This window comes from Pongo abelii, chromosome X (genome assembly GCF_028885655.2).
Source record: "Pongo abelii isolate AG06213 chromosome X, NHGRI_mPonAbe1-v2.0_pri, whole genome shotgun sequence".
Classification (NCBI taxonomy): Eukaryota; Metazoa; Chordata; class Mammalia; order Primates; family Hominidae; genus Pongo; species Pongo abelii.
The window spans coordinates 75,136,415-75,150,000 of NC_072008.2; the positions used below are offsets into that span (position 1 = coordinate 75,136,415).

General features: G+C 37.5%; 1 protein-coding gene across 1 annotated transcript in view; it reads left to right on the forward strand.

Annotated features, from left to right (window-relative positions):
- The window catches only part of KIF4A (kinesin family member 4A), a 122,126-nt gene that overhangs the window by 5,901 nt on the left and 102,639 nt on the right, over positions 1-13,586 (forward strand). Inside the window, exons 4-7 of the mRNA XM_024240573.3 lie at positions 1,048-1,238; positions 3,136-3,225; positions 5,924-6,090; positions 6,324-6,418. Of these exons, the coding sequence (XP_024096341.1) occupies positions 1,048-1,238; positions 3,136-3,225; positions 5,924-6,090; positions 6,324-6,418 (543 nt within the window). The remainder of the gene's footprint in view (positions 1-1,047; positions 1,239-3,135; positions 3,226-5,923; positions 6,091-6,323; positions 6,419-13,586) is intronic.

Consider the following 13,586-nt stretch of genomic DNA (forward strand, 5'->3'; position numbering starts at 1 on the left):
CTCCATCTCAAAAAAAAAAAAAATTTACCATCCTATTTCTCAGAGATAAACATCAAAATAATTAATAATTTATATACTTTTGATCTTTTCCTATCCATACACTGATATTTAACAATTATTTTTAAGCTGCTTTTTTCAGTTAACTATATTGTGAACATCTTTGAATAAATGATTCTTTTTTTTTTTTTTTTTTTTTTGAGACAGGGTCCGCTCTGTCACCTAGGCTGGAGTGCAGTGGCTTGATCAAGGCTCACTGTAACCTCTGCCTCCCAGGCTCAGGTGATTCTCCTGCCTCAGCCTCCAAAGTAGCTGGGATTATAGGCACCTGCCACCATACCCTGCTAATTTTTGTATTTTTAGTAGAGACAGGGTTTCACCATGTTGCCCAGTCTAATGTTAAACTCCTGAGCTAAAGCAATCCGGCTTCCCAGAGTGCTGGAATTACAGGCATGAGTCACGGAACCCGGCTCATTAATGGATGATTCTTTATCAATTCTCAATAAAAGCAAAGGCATATATCACATCAAATTATGCTTAAATGATGATATTTCTGTAAGGAGCCTGATAATATAGTCCAAATGCATTCTGAGAGTTCAGATATGAAGTAGATGCTTTCACTGACGGTACTGTTAATCAAGAAAATACATGCCAGAATCCTTTCTTTTTCTTTAATTTAATTTCTGTAATTTAAAATTGCTTAAGGTAGGAAGACAGAATTTTCAAGCTCCAAATGGCTTTTGACAGTGGCTTGGCCACCTTCATTTAGTCAGTCATATCTTTTAAGTGTTTGATTTCCTAGCTTCTAAGGGCTATCACTAGGGGGACACATTTTAGGGTTGGGTTTTGTTTTTTGTTTGTTTTTTGCTTATTTTGAGTAGTGCAAGGTCATGGTACCCACAGAACTTTTCTTTGTATCTGCCATTCTTAAGAGACTGTATTAAGAGAGCAATCTCAGTTTTATTACAAATAATTGCTGAAGGAAATGGAGTATATTGATTAGATGAAAATGTTTAAACACCACTATGCGTGTGACGTCTATTTTGCCAGGATATAATGCAACGGTCCTGGCCTATGGGCAGACTGGCTCTGGAAAAACCTATTCGATGGGAGGTGCATACACTGCAGAGCAAGAGAATGAACCAACAGTTGGGGTTATTCCTAGGGTAATACAACTGCTCTTCAAAGAAATTGATAAAAAGAGTGACTTTGAATTTACTCTGAAAGTGTCTTACTTAGAGGTAAGCAATTTATGTTTAATTATTCTGAATTCGAAATTGTCTTTGGGTTGAAAAATAAATCCAAATCAAGTTTTTCCTGACATGACTTAAATTAGTAAGTTGCATTTTAATTAATTGATAGAGAAAACTTACTGACTCAGTTGGATCTGGCTCCCACCCAATTCTTTCCTTGGTGTTAGAATAGTCTGTTTAATTTGATTGTTGGAGGAATTGGCATTGCCATATAAAAGGATGATAGGAATTCTTTAATTCCAGTTTGGCCTCTGTTACTGATTACCTGTATAGTCTGCAGAAGAGTGTTTGATTTCCCTTTACTGTTTGAGACTTAAATGATAATGCTGTTGCCTCATGAAGAATGTTATAAAAACCAGCTGAAATATTGAGCTGTATAAGCGGTGATAGAGTGTGTTTATTAAACAGATATTTATTGAGAACCTACCATGTGCCAGGCCCAATTCTAGGTACTTGGGTATATGAGGTACTTGGTATATATCAGTGAACAAAACAAAAATTCTAGCCCTTATGGGAGTTTGTGTTCTAGTGTATATTAGTATAGTTGTAGACTGGCCAATTTTATCTAACTTCATAACATCAAAAACACATCTTTAGGGAACTGATGGCTTCTGGGAAGCTAGCTAGTTGGTTCCATAGCAGTGATGTCTTATCCTTTAGGGGGTAATAATTAAACTTATATAATTTAAGCATGTGAATACTTAATCCTGAAGTTCAATCTCAACATGCGAACAGGTAAAGAGATGTAGAACTGGAAGACAGGGGATTACATCATTAAGATTAGCCTTCTTGGCCAGGCCCGGTGGTTCACGCCTGTAATCCCAGCACTTTGGGAGGCCAGGGTGGGAGGATCACTTCAACCCAGGGTCTGAGACCAGCCTGGGCAACATAGTGAGACCTTGTCTCTACAAAAACTTTAAAGATTAGCCAGGCGAGGTGGTGCATGCCCGCAGTCCCAGCTGCTCAGGAGGCTGAGGCAGGGTGGAAGGATTGCTTGAGCCCCAGAGTGAGACCTTAAAGGCAGTTTTTAATTCTATTTATTTATTTATTTTGAGAAAGAGTCCCACTCTCTCACAGGCTAGAGTGCAGTGGCAAAATCATAGCTCACTGCAGCCTCCAGCTCCTGCTCAAGCGATCCTCCCACCCCACCTCAGCCTTCCAAGCAGCTGGGACTACAAGCGTGTGCCACTTCGCCTGGCTAATTTTTAAATTTTTGTAGAGGTGGGGTCTCACTATGTTGCCCAGGCTGCTGACAGACCCCTGGGCTCAAGTGATCCTCCCATTTTGGCTTCCCAAAGTGCTGGGATTAGCCTTCTCGAGTCTCTTGATTAACCTAGTTGTGGCCAACATAATTGAATATCAAAATAACTCCAGATCCTGGTATGTTAAATAATAGCAATAGTAGTAATAGCAAACAAATGTAGTGCTTATATGTGCTAAACACTGTTCTAAGTACTTAAAATTCTGTTTCATATTGAAATATTAGCTGCCACTTCTTCCTTTTCCATCCACCCCCATCTATGTACCTGTTATTCACATTTTAACAGAATGGGTGAATGTAATGCTATTATGATGCCATCAAAGAACTGAATTTGCGTGGCCATGTAACTTTTCATGTGTCTGCTGTTCCTAAGAGACTCTGTCTTAAGAGAGCAATCTCAGTTTTGCTACACGTGATATGTGAATTCATTCTTATAAAACATCAAGTGATTACCTATAGGGTTATGGTCCTTTTCTTAATTCTACAAGTAATACATGTTCATTATGAACAAATGTTTAAATATAGAAAGTCACAAATAATTTTTAAAATTACCTATGATCTCACCACCCAGAGATTACCACTGTTAACATCTTGTTTTTGCCACTTTATTTTCAACAATATCAGATTTACAATGAAGAAATTTTGGATCTTCTATGCCCATCTCGTGAGAAAGCTCAAATAAATATACGGGAGGATCCTAAGGAAGGCATAAAGGTGTGTTTGTCTCTCATTTGGTGTTATTAAAAAATTTTGGCAATTATAATACTAAAGTTCACATCCCTTTTATCTGCCACTGTGGTTTTAAATGACTACTATCATCTCAGTCAGGTTTTGTGTGGTCCTAAGTCCCTTTGTTAATCTAAAATTTCTAGGTGGGAGCTCTTGTGGGGAAGCAAGGAAAGACTCATGTTCAGTTTTATCAACTTCCTGTTACCTAGAGGAATGCTAATATCAATTAAATATTATTTACAGAGTTCTAAGGCTGAGCAGTCCAGTATATTAGCCACTAGCAACAAGTGGCTATTTAAATTTAAATGAATTAAAATTGAATAAAATTTTAAAAATTCATTTCCTCAGGCACACTAGCCACATATGAAGTACTCGATAGCTGCATATGGCTAGTGGTAGCCATGTTGGAGAGCACAGATAGATACAGAACATATCCATGTATTTTCTTCTGGGTCATTGTTAGCCAGCTACTAATGCATGGATATGATTGAACATATCTATATCCAATAGAAAATTCTATTGGACAGCACTGTAATAGACATTTTGCTGGGCTTTGGGATGATATTTTTAAAATTGAAAAGTTAAACAATATATAATTTTTAAAACATGTAAGTATCATAGGAAGAAGAGATAGCTTATTTGAGCATCTTCTGTCAGATGGTATAGATGCAAGATGAGGAGCTAGAACTGAACAGAAAATGTGAGGCAAAATTGAGAGTTTCCTATGTGGGAGTGAGCCAAATCCAGAAGCCAGTGTTGAAAACAGGCAGAGCTTGAGTATTCAGGAGTGGGAAAATCGGAGGCTGGAAGTAGATGAGACTAGGTAGTACTTTGGGAAAACTTGGAATAATATCTTACTCCTGTTCTCCTTCCCTTCTCTTGCACAAAGAAAAAAAGAGAAAGTTGAAGATTTGGGGTACCAGTGAGGGACAGGTGCCTGTGCTCCTGATTTTTTTTTTCTGGGTCATTAAGTTGTTAGCCAGCTACTAATGCAAAGTTTAAAGGATCAGCCCTGATAAGCTTGGAATATGCAAAGATGATTTGGATAGTGAGGATAAGAAACCTGGACAAAATACATGCCATTGTACTGAGCCAGCACTTGACCCTGTTTCAAGATCTTTTATATGCCCCATGTTAAGGCAGGAATTAAGTCCTAAGAGTTGTTTGAGGTGAGATTTGCAATACAGAGAAGTATGAGTTCCTGACACAAATTGGTAAGGAAGAGTTTGTAAACACTCTTCAGATGGGATGGATAGGCTTTAAGTAAGTAGACAAAATAAGGATATTCCTATGGTAAGGAATAGCTTTAGCAGGAAAGCAGAAAATATACACCTGAGGGTAATAAGACTACACAAGTCTGTCTGGATTAGAGGATTTGAGCTGGGAAGTAACAGGAGATATGTTAGGACCAGATTATGAAGCTGGGCTAAAGAGCTTAGTTTCTATCCCTGTGAACCATATATAAACTATGTAAAATTTCTGAGTGAGGGATTACTGTGGCTACTTTTACCAAGTTTTTATCTTACATGTGTATCTCTCCAACTCTGTTACAAGTGATATGTGAATTCATTCTTATAAGGAATTCACCCTAACCTGGAGGTCAGGGGAGTACTTTGAAATCTCTTTGTATCTTCATTATCTAGCGCAGGGCTTAGTAGATTGGCGACATTTTAGGAAAACCAAACAGAAATGGATTGAAAAGGAGAAAGACTAGGATGAGGAAGACCAATTGGGGAAACTGTTGCTTATTTTTTAGGTGTGAAGTAATATGGGCCTGAACTAGGCAAGTAGATGTGTAAAGGAAAAGGAAGTGATGGATTCAAGAGGAGAATGACTAGTAGTTGGTGATAGATGGGATATGGAGGAGTGGGAGAAGTTGAAGGCGATGTGAGTTTTTGAGAATATGAGACAAGATTAATAGAAATGAAGAAGTATTATAGTAGAGAGAATTAGTGTTTGTGGGAGGAAGATGAATTTGGTTTATAATTGACTGATTTCAAAGTGTAAGTGGTAAGGTAGATCATTAGAAATAAAAGACTAGAAATTAGGGCCACAGAAGTAAGTTTGGGAGCTATGAAGTAATAAAATTATAGCATATTGGAGCTAGAAAAGACTTCATAAGCATCTAGTACAATCACCTCAGAGGCTCCAAGAGATTCAACTTGTATAAGTTCTCCCAGGTAAATACAGTACTAAGCCTGGGGCCCTGTTTTCCTGGCTTCCTAATCCAGTGGAAACTGTACCATGCTATTTCCTCTAGTGAAAATGAGGTTTAAAATGAATCAGAGGTACGGAGAGGAGCATGGGGTCAGATAGAGGTGAAAGTAACAAAGAGAAATGCCATCGCTGTTTGTGTTGTACTTGCTCTCCTTGGGACCAGAATTAACTTCACTTGGGGTTCCTTGGAAGGTGCGTAGCCATTGCTACCCTAAAATCTTGAGATCTTTTCTAGCTCCAGTATTGGCTGGCACCCTTGTTTCTGAAGTTCCTCAAGAAGATTGGAGACCTTGGTTTCCAGCTATCTTCACAGAGTTGCCAGTTAAAGCAGTTCTTATCACCATGACTGTTCTATTTGAGGTTCTACTAGAATATCAAGGCATTTTTTTAAACCACCAATCCCTGTATTTCTGACCAAGCATTTGAAGTATAAATCATAAGGGAATTTTCTCTTTCTTGCAATTAGATTGTGGGACTCACTGAGAAGACTGTTTTAGTTGCCTTGGATACTGTTTCCTGTTTGGAGCAGGGCAACAACTCTAGGACTGTGGCCTCCACGGCTATGAACTCCCAGTCGTCCCGATCTCATGCCATCTTTACAATCTCCTTAGAGCAAAGAAAGAAAAGTGACAAGTAAGTTACAATTTAAAGAGTCAAGATTTTTAGTATTCTATTAAGGTTAAACATTAGGCTGCTTCTTCAATTGATTTGACAAATCATCAGACATCAGTATTGTGAGCACAAGTGACTAATGGAGCCATTTTGACCGACTTGAAAGAAAATGAGAGCTGACAGGTCAGCTTTGATATTCAGCTACTCTCAAGCTTGTGTACCATTCTCACTGTGTCTTCCTTTCATTATCACAGGAATAGCAGCTTTCGCTCCAAGCTGCATCTTGTAGACCTCGCTGGATCAGAAAGACAGAAGAAAACCAAGGCTGAAGGGGATCGTCTAAAAGAGGGTAAGAGAGTAATTAAGGTCACAGTTGTAGATTAAAAACTTCTAGTACTCTTGTTGGTATTGTTGGTGTTTCGACTGGGATTTGAGATCACATTCTAACAGTAAGTATGATTCAGATTTGAGGCTGAGTTCAGAAATAGCGAAAAATTGTTTCTTTCCCTTGCGCTCATTCTCTAATTCAGGTATGAGATTTGGATCTGGCCCTTGGTTTGATTTCATCTGGTCCAGGCAAGTTTTAGTTTTAGTTTTGTTTTGTTTTGTTTTACCCCAACTATTTATAATTAAAATCAGTATCCTGATTCTGTCATTTTAAGTATTCACCATCCCTTCCAGATGTTGTCACATATAAACCTCAGCACAATTTCCATGCCTTCATTCAAGTTGTTGAATTTGAAAAGTGATGAAATTCCTAAGGCTAGAAGAACCCTGTGATGTAGGCTATTAGAAACCTTCTTCTAACATTATAGTGACCTGGTAATCTGCATGCCTTGGGAATGATCTTCAAGTGATTATTAATCTCTCTAACAAAAATTAACATCCAGCTCTATATCTCAATTTTGTTCTTAAGGATATCATAAAATAGTTCATCAGATGCCTTGCTAAATCCAGACATACCGTATCTACTGTATTTCTCATAGCTACCAGCTTAGTAACAATACAAAAAAGAAATAAGGGATTTTAGCCTAAAGTGCTTTTTCTTGGTGAATTCAAGGTTGGCTTCTAGTGCTTATTCTTCTGTTTTCTAGGTTCTTGCATGCTGTCTGTGTAATAATCCACTCTAGACTTATCAAACCCACTGTTTGGTAATTTATGGAATTAACTTTTATCCCTGTTTTGAAAATTGAAATTGCATCTGCCCAGTCTTCTGGAATGTCTTTCTCTGTGATTCATCAAAGATCGTTGACATAGCTTCAGCAGTCTCGTTTGAAATTACTCTATGTTCCCTTAGCTATAATTCATCTGGTCCAAGATATTTGAACTCTTATTAAAGCAGTTGGGTTTACACTTACTACCTCTTTACTCATATTGGGCTTCATTTCTCTCTTGGGAACTGAGAAGGCAGAAGGAAAAATAGTAATTGAGGAATTTTACTTCTGTCATTTATCATTATTATACTGCTGGCACTAAGTGCAGACCTGTTTCTTCCTCATTCAGCTTTTTGTTCTGAGTGTCATTCAAAGTACCCTTTTTGTTCTATGTTTGCACTTGAGATTTAGCTTTCCTAAGACTATTTTTAAAGGCTGTTATGCTTTCTTTATCTTCTTTTAGGTGTTCAGTTCCAAGTTGTTTTATTTAACAGCTTTATTGAGATATAATTTACGTACTATAACATTACCTATTTAAACTGTACATATCAGTGGATTTTAGTATATTCACAGAGTTGTACAATCATCATCATAATCTAATTTTAGAACATTTTATCATCCCAAGGAGAAGCCCCATATTCATTAGCAGTCACTCCCCATTCCCACCCCTTTCCCTGGCCCTAGGCAACCACTTAACTTACATTTCATATAAATGTAATCATACAATATATTGTCTTTTGTGACTGGCTTAGCCTAAGATTTTCAAGGTTCATCCATGTTGCATCATATATCAGTACTTCATTCCTTTTTTTTTTTTTTTTTTTTTGAGAGAGAGAGAGTCTCACTCTGTTGCCCAGGCTGGAGTGCAGTGGCATGATCTTGGCTCACTGCAACCTCCACCTTCCAGGTTCAAGCAGTTCTACTGCCTCAGCCTCCCATAGCTGGGGTTACAAGCATGTGCCACCATGCCTGGCTAATTTTTGTATTTTTTAGTAGAGATGGGGTTTCATTCACCATGTTGGCCAGGCTGGTCTTGAACTCCTGACCTCAAGTGATCCACCCGCCTCGGCCTCCCAAAGTGCTGGGATTACAGGCGTGAGCCACCATACCCGGCCTCATTTCTTTTTATTGCTGAACAATATTCCATTGTATGGATATGCCACATTTTGGTTGTTCATTCATCAGTCATATCCAATTTTCTCTGTTATGAACTTGTGTGTGTAAATTTTCATGTGGACAAAGGTTTTCATTTATCTTGGGTATATACCTAGGAATGGAATTGCTAGGTCATATGGTAACTCTGTTTAACTTTTTTTTTTTAAAGAATAAAAGATATATAATTAACATACTGTAACACTCACCCTTTTAAAGTATACATTTCACTCATTTTTAGTATGTTCACAAGGAGTTGTATAACCATCACCGCAATAAATTTTAGAATATTTTCATCACCTCAAAAAGAAATCCATACCCATTAGCATTCACTCCTTATTTCCCCTCAATATATGTTCCTCACCTCTCATCCTAGGCAATAACCAATCCTCTGTCTCTGCAGATTTGCCTATTCTGGGCATTTCATATAAATGGAATTATACAATATGTGGTCTTTTGTGACTGGCTTCTTTCACATAGCATAATGTCAAAGTTCATCTATATTGTAGCATGTATCAGTACTTAATTCTGTTTTATTGCCAAACAATCTTCCATTGTATGGAAATACCATGTTTTTATTTATCCATTCATCCCTTGATAGACATTTGGGTTGTTTTCATTTTGGGTTATTATGAATAATGCTGCTATGAACATTTGTGTATGTTTTTCTGTAGACAAGTTTTCATTTCTCTTGAGCGTATACCTATGAGTAGAATTGCTGGATCATATGGTCACTCCATATTTAACCTTTTGAAGAACTACCATTACACTGTTTTTCAAAGCAACGACATCATTTTACGTTCTCACCAGCAATATATAAGGGTTCCAGTATCTCCACATTTTCACTTGTTACTTATTTATTTTTCAAACTCCTGGGTGCCATCAGATTTGCTTGTTATTGTGCCTTTTTAATTATAGCTATCCTAGTGGGTACGAAGTGATATCTCATTGTGGTTTTTATTTATATTTCACTGATGGCTAATGATGTTGAACATCATTTCATGTTATATATCTTTTGGAAGAATGTCCTTTCATATCACATTTAGGCTTTGACCCATTTTGAGTTAATTTTTGCATATGATGTGAAGAATGGTCCAGTTTCTTTTGCATCTGTATATGAGTTATCCCAGCATTGTTTGTTGAAAAGACTATCCTTTCCCCCATTGAATTGTCTTGGCATACTTGTCAAGAAGCAACTGGTCTCTATTCCTTTGATCTATATGCCTTACGCCTTATGTCTTCATTACTGTAGCTTTGTGGTAAGTTTTGAAATTGGGAAGTGTGAGTCCTCCAACTTCGTTCTTGTTCAAGATTGTATTGGTTATTCTGGGTCCCTTTCATTTCCATATGAATATTAGGTTCAACTTGTCAATTTCTGCAAAAAAGGCAGCTGGGATTTTTATAGAGATTTCGCTGAATCTGTAGATCCACTTGGGAAGTATTGCCATCTTAACAATATTAAGTCTTTCAATGTATGAACATCAGATGTCTTTCTTTTTCTTTTTCAAATTTTTTATTTTTATCTTTATTTTATTTTATTTTTTGAGACAATCTTGCTCTGTTGCCCAGGCTGGAGTGCAGTGGCGTGATCTCGGCTCACTGCAACCTCTGCTTCCCAGGTTCAAGCTATTCTCCTGCCTTAGCCTCCCAAGTAAGTAGCTGAGACTACAGGCACATGCCAGTACGCCTGGCTGATTTTTGTATTTTTAGTAGAGATGGGACTTCACCATGTTGGCCAGGCTGGTCTCAAACTCCTAACCTCAAGTGATCCACCCACCTTGGCCTTCCAAAGTGCTGGGATTACAGGCATGAGCCACCATGCCCAGCCTCTTTTTCTTTTTTTTAGAGACAGGATCTTGCTCTGTTTCCCAGGTTGGAAAGCAATGGCTGCAGCCTCAACCTCCCAGGCTCAAGCAATCTTCCTACCTCAGCCTCCCAAGTAGCTGGGACTATAGGCATGTACCACCACTCTTGGTTAATTTTTAATTTTTTTTTGTAGAGACGGGTCTCACTTTCTTGCCCAGGCTGGTCTTGAATGCCTGGCCTCAAGCGATCTTCCTGCCTTTACCTCCCAAAGTGCTGGTTTATAGGCATGAGTGACTGTGCTTGGAATATCTTTCTTTTTATTTAATTCTTTTTCAATATTTTTTGATAATTTTTTTTTTAATTTTCAGAGTATAAGTTTTACACTTCTTTTGTTACATTTATTCCTAAGCATTTTATCCTTTCCAATGCTATTGTAAATGCAATTGTTTTCTTAATTTCATTTTCAATTTGTTTATTGAGTTTTGTAGATCTTGTATCTGCAAACTTGCAGAACTTATTAGTTCTAATAGCTTTTTAAATAGATGCTTTAGGATTTCTATGTATAAGATCATGTCACCTGTGAATAGAGATACTTTTACTTCTTTCTTTCTAGTCTGGATGTCTTTACTTCTTTTTCTTGCCTGCTTGTCCTGGCTAGAAGCGCCAGTACAATGGTGAATAAAAGTGGTGAGAATGAATGTTGTTATTTTGTTCCTGATCTTAAGGGAAAAGCATTCAGTCTTTGTTCTTCATAGGTGCCCTACCAGGTTGAGGAAGTTCCCTTGTACACCTAGTTTGTTAAGTGTTTTTATCATGAATGGGTATTTGTCAAATGCTTTTTTGTCATCTATTGATGTGATCACATGATCACATTATTTTTGTTCTTTAGTCTATTGATATGGTATACTGCATTAATTGATTTTTGAATGTTAAACCAACCTTGTATTCCTAGGATAAATCTCACTTGTTTTTGTTTGTTTAGTGACTTTCCCGGACTGATTCTGTAAACTGGATTCCCTGTAGTTTGCCATCACAGAAGTGTCTTCTCTGTTAATTTAGTGGTTACTTGATGACTGGTCTCAGTTACTTAAATGCCTTGAACCTATAAATCTTCCACCATTTGCCAAGAGCTTTGTGTCTGTGTTTGGGCATATGCCTTCAACACTCAGGCACTTTTACAACTCTGCCTTAGCCTTCACTGCTTGAACAGAGTCTCAAAGTCAGCCAGAGATGCAAAATTTAGGGCTTCTTAGGTCTTTCCTGAGCATGTAGACAGCCCTATACATTCAGACAACTTTCTGGACCTTCAGAAATATATCTGAACTTTTTAATCCCCACTCCCTCCCGTGGATACCTCATTTCCCAGACCTTTTAAGCTCTTAGCTAGGCTTTTGTTTAACCATGATTATTAAGTTTGGTGTTTATCTTTACCAGATGTTTTTCTGTGCATATGTGTATGTGTGCATATAGTAATATAGTTTTTATATACCTTTAAATATTTTGGCATTGCCTAATTTATTTATTTCTTTTTAACTATGCAAGTAATACATGAATAGATTCTCGTATAAAAATACAAACAATACAGATAAAGATAAAATCTACCTTGATTTACCAGCCAGTCCTAATCCAGAGGTGAACACTTTCATCTGACTGGTGGGTATCATTCAAGATTTTTTCACGTACACATATATTTTTTATTGCTGTTTCTGTGTTTTTAAAGATAAATGTCATCATGCTACACATATTGTTTTTCAACTTGCTTTTATCTCTTCGTGATACAACTTTGAGATTTTTTGTTTTGTTTTGTTTTGTTTTAAGAGATGGAGTCTCGCTCTGTCGCCCAGGCTGGAGTGCAGTGGCATGATCTCGGCTCACTGCAACCTCCGCCTCCTGGGTTCAAGCAATTCTCCTGCCTCAGTTTCCCAAGTAGGTGGGACTACAGGCACACGCTGCCATGCATGACTAATTTTTTGTATTTTAGTAGAGATGGGGTTTCACCTTGTTGCCCAGGCTGGTCTCGAACTCCTAAGCTCAAGCAATCTGCCCGCCTCGGCCTCCCGAAGTGCTAGGATTACAGGCGTGAGCCACCACGCCAGGCCTGAGATCTTTTTTGTATCCCATGTATATAAGTCTACTTCATTTAAAAAACTGTTACATAGGATTCCATGGTATACAGTCTACCTTGTTTATTCCTATTTTGGTTGACATTTCAGTTTTCCAATTTCTGGCTATTGGAAATTGATGCCTCACTAGATAGCCTTGTACATGATAAACATGTGAGAGTATTCTCTGTTATGTACCTGAAAGAGGAATTGCTAGATTGAAAGGTATACACGTTTGAGTAAATACTATTAAATATTGCACACCAAAATGTCTGCCTCTTTATCCACTCTACCTACAAAATATGATGATGTTTCTCTATACTACTGACAATACTGGATATTATTGACCTTTTTAGTTTTGCCTGTCTTGAATATTGCATGTTATTGGCTATTTCTCTTTCCATTTCTATGAATTGCCTGTTCATACCCTTTGCTTATTTTTTCTTCTTTCATGTTGTATTTTTCTTGTTGATTTGTAGGAGTTGTTTATATATTCTGGATATTAAGCCTTAGTTACATATATTGCATATGTTTTCCTCAGTCTCATTTTTAAACTTTATTGATCTTTTTCATTTGTGCCTTGTATGTGTATTTCTTCTTACATATTTTTTCTGTTTTTGAATATGTAAAATTGGCTACTTAAGGAGCAATAGCTTTTTTCTTTTTCAGCCTTATTGAGGTATAATTGACAAAAAAATTGTAAATGTTTAAAGTAGACAGTGTGATACTTCGATATATGCATAAATTGTGAAATGATTACCACAGTCAAGCTAATTAGCATATCAATCACCTCATGTAGTTATATTTTTCAATATGTTATTTCTTGAAGTAAAATTTATATACAATTGGCCTGGCACAGTGACTCATGCCTGTAATCCCAACACTTGGGGAGGTCGAGAAGGGCAGATCACTTGAGGCCAGGAGTTTGAGACCAGTCTGGCCAACATGGCAAAACCCTGTGTCTACTAACAATCCAAAAATTAGCCAAGCGTGGTGGCGCACGCCTGTAGTCCCAGCTACTCTGGTGGCTGAGGCACGAGGTTTGCTTGAACCTGCAAGGTGGAGCTTGCAGTGAGCCAAGATCATGCCACTGCACTCCAGACTGGGTGACAGAGTAAGACTCTTTCTCAAAAGCAAACAAAATTTATATACAGTAAAATGCACACACCTTAAATGCTTAGTTTGTTGAGTTTTGGTAGTTATATACATTCATATATCTACCACCAAAAATATCATATAAAACAATTCCATCTTTCCAGAAACTTCCCTTGTGCCCCTTTCCAGTCAATCCATCCTTCCCCCA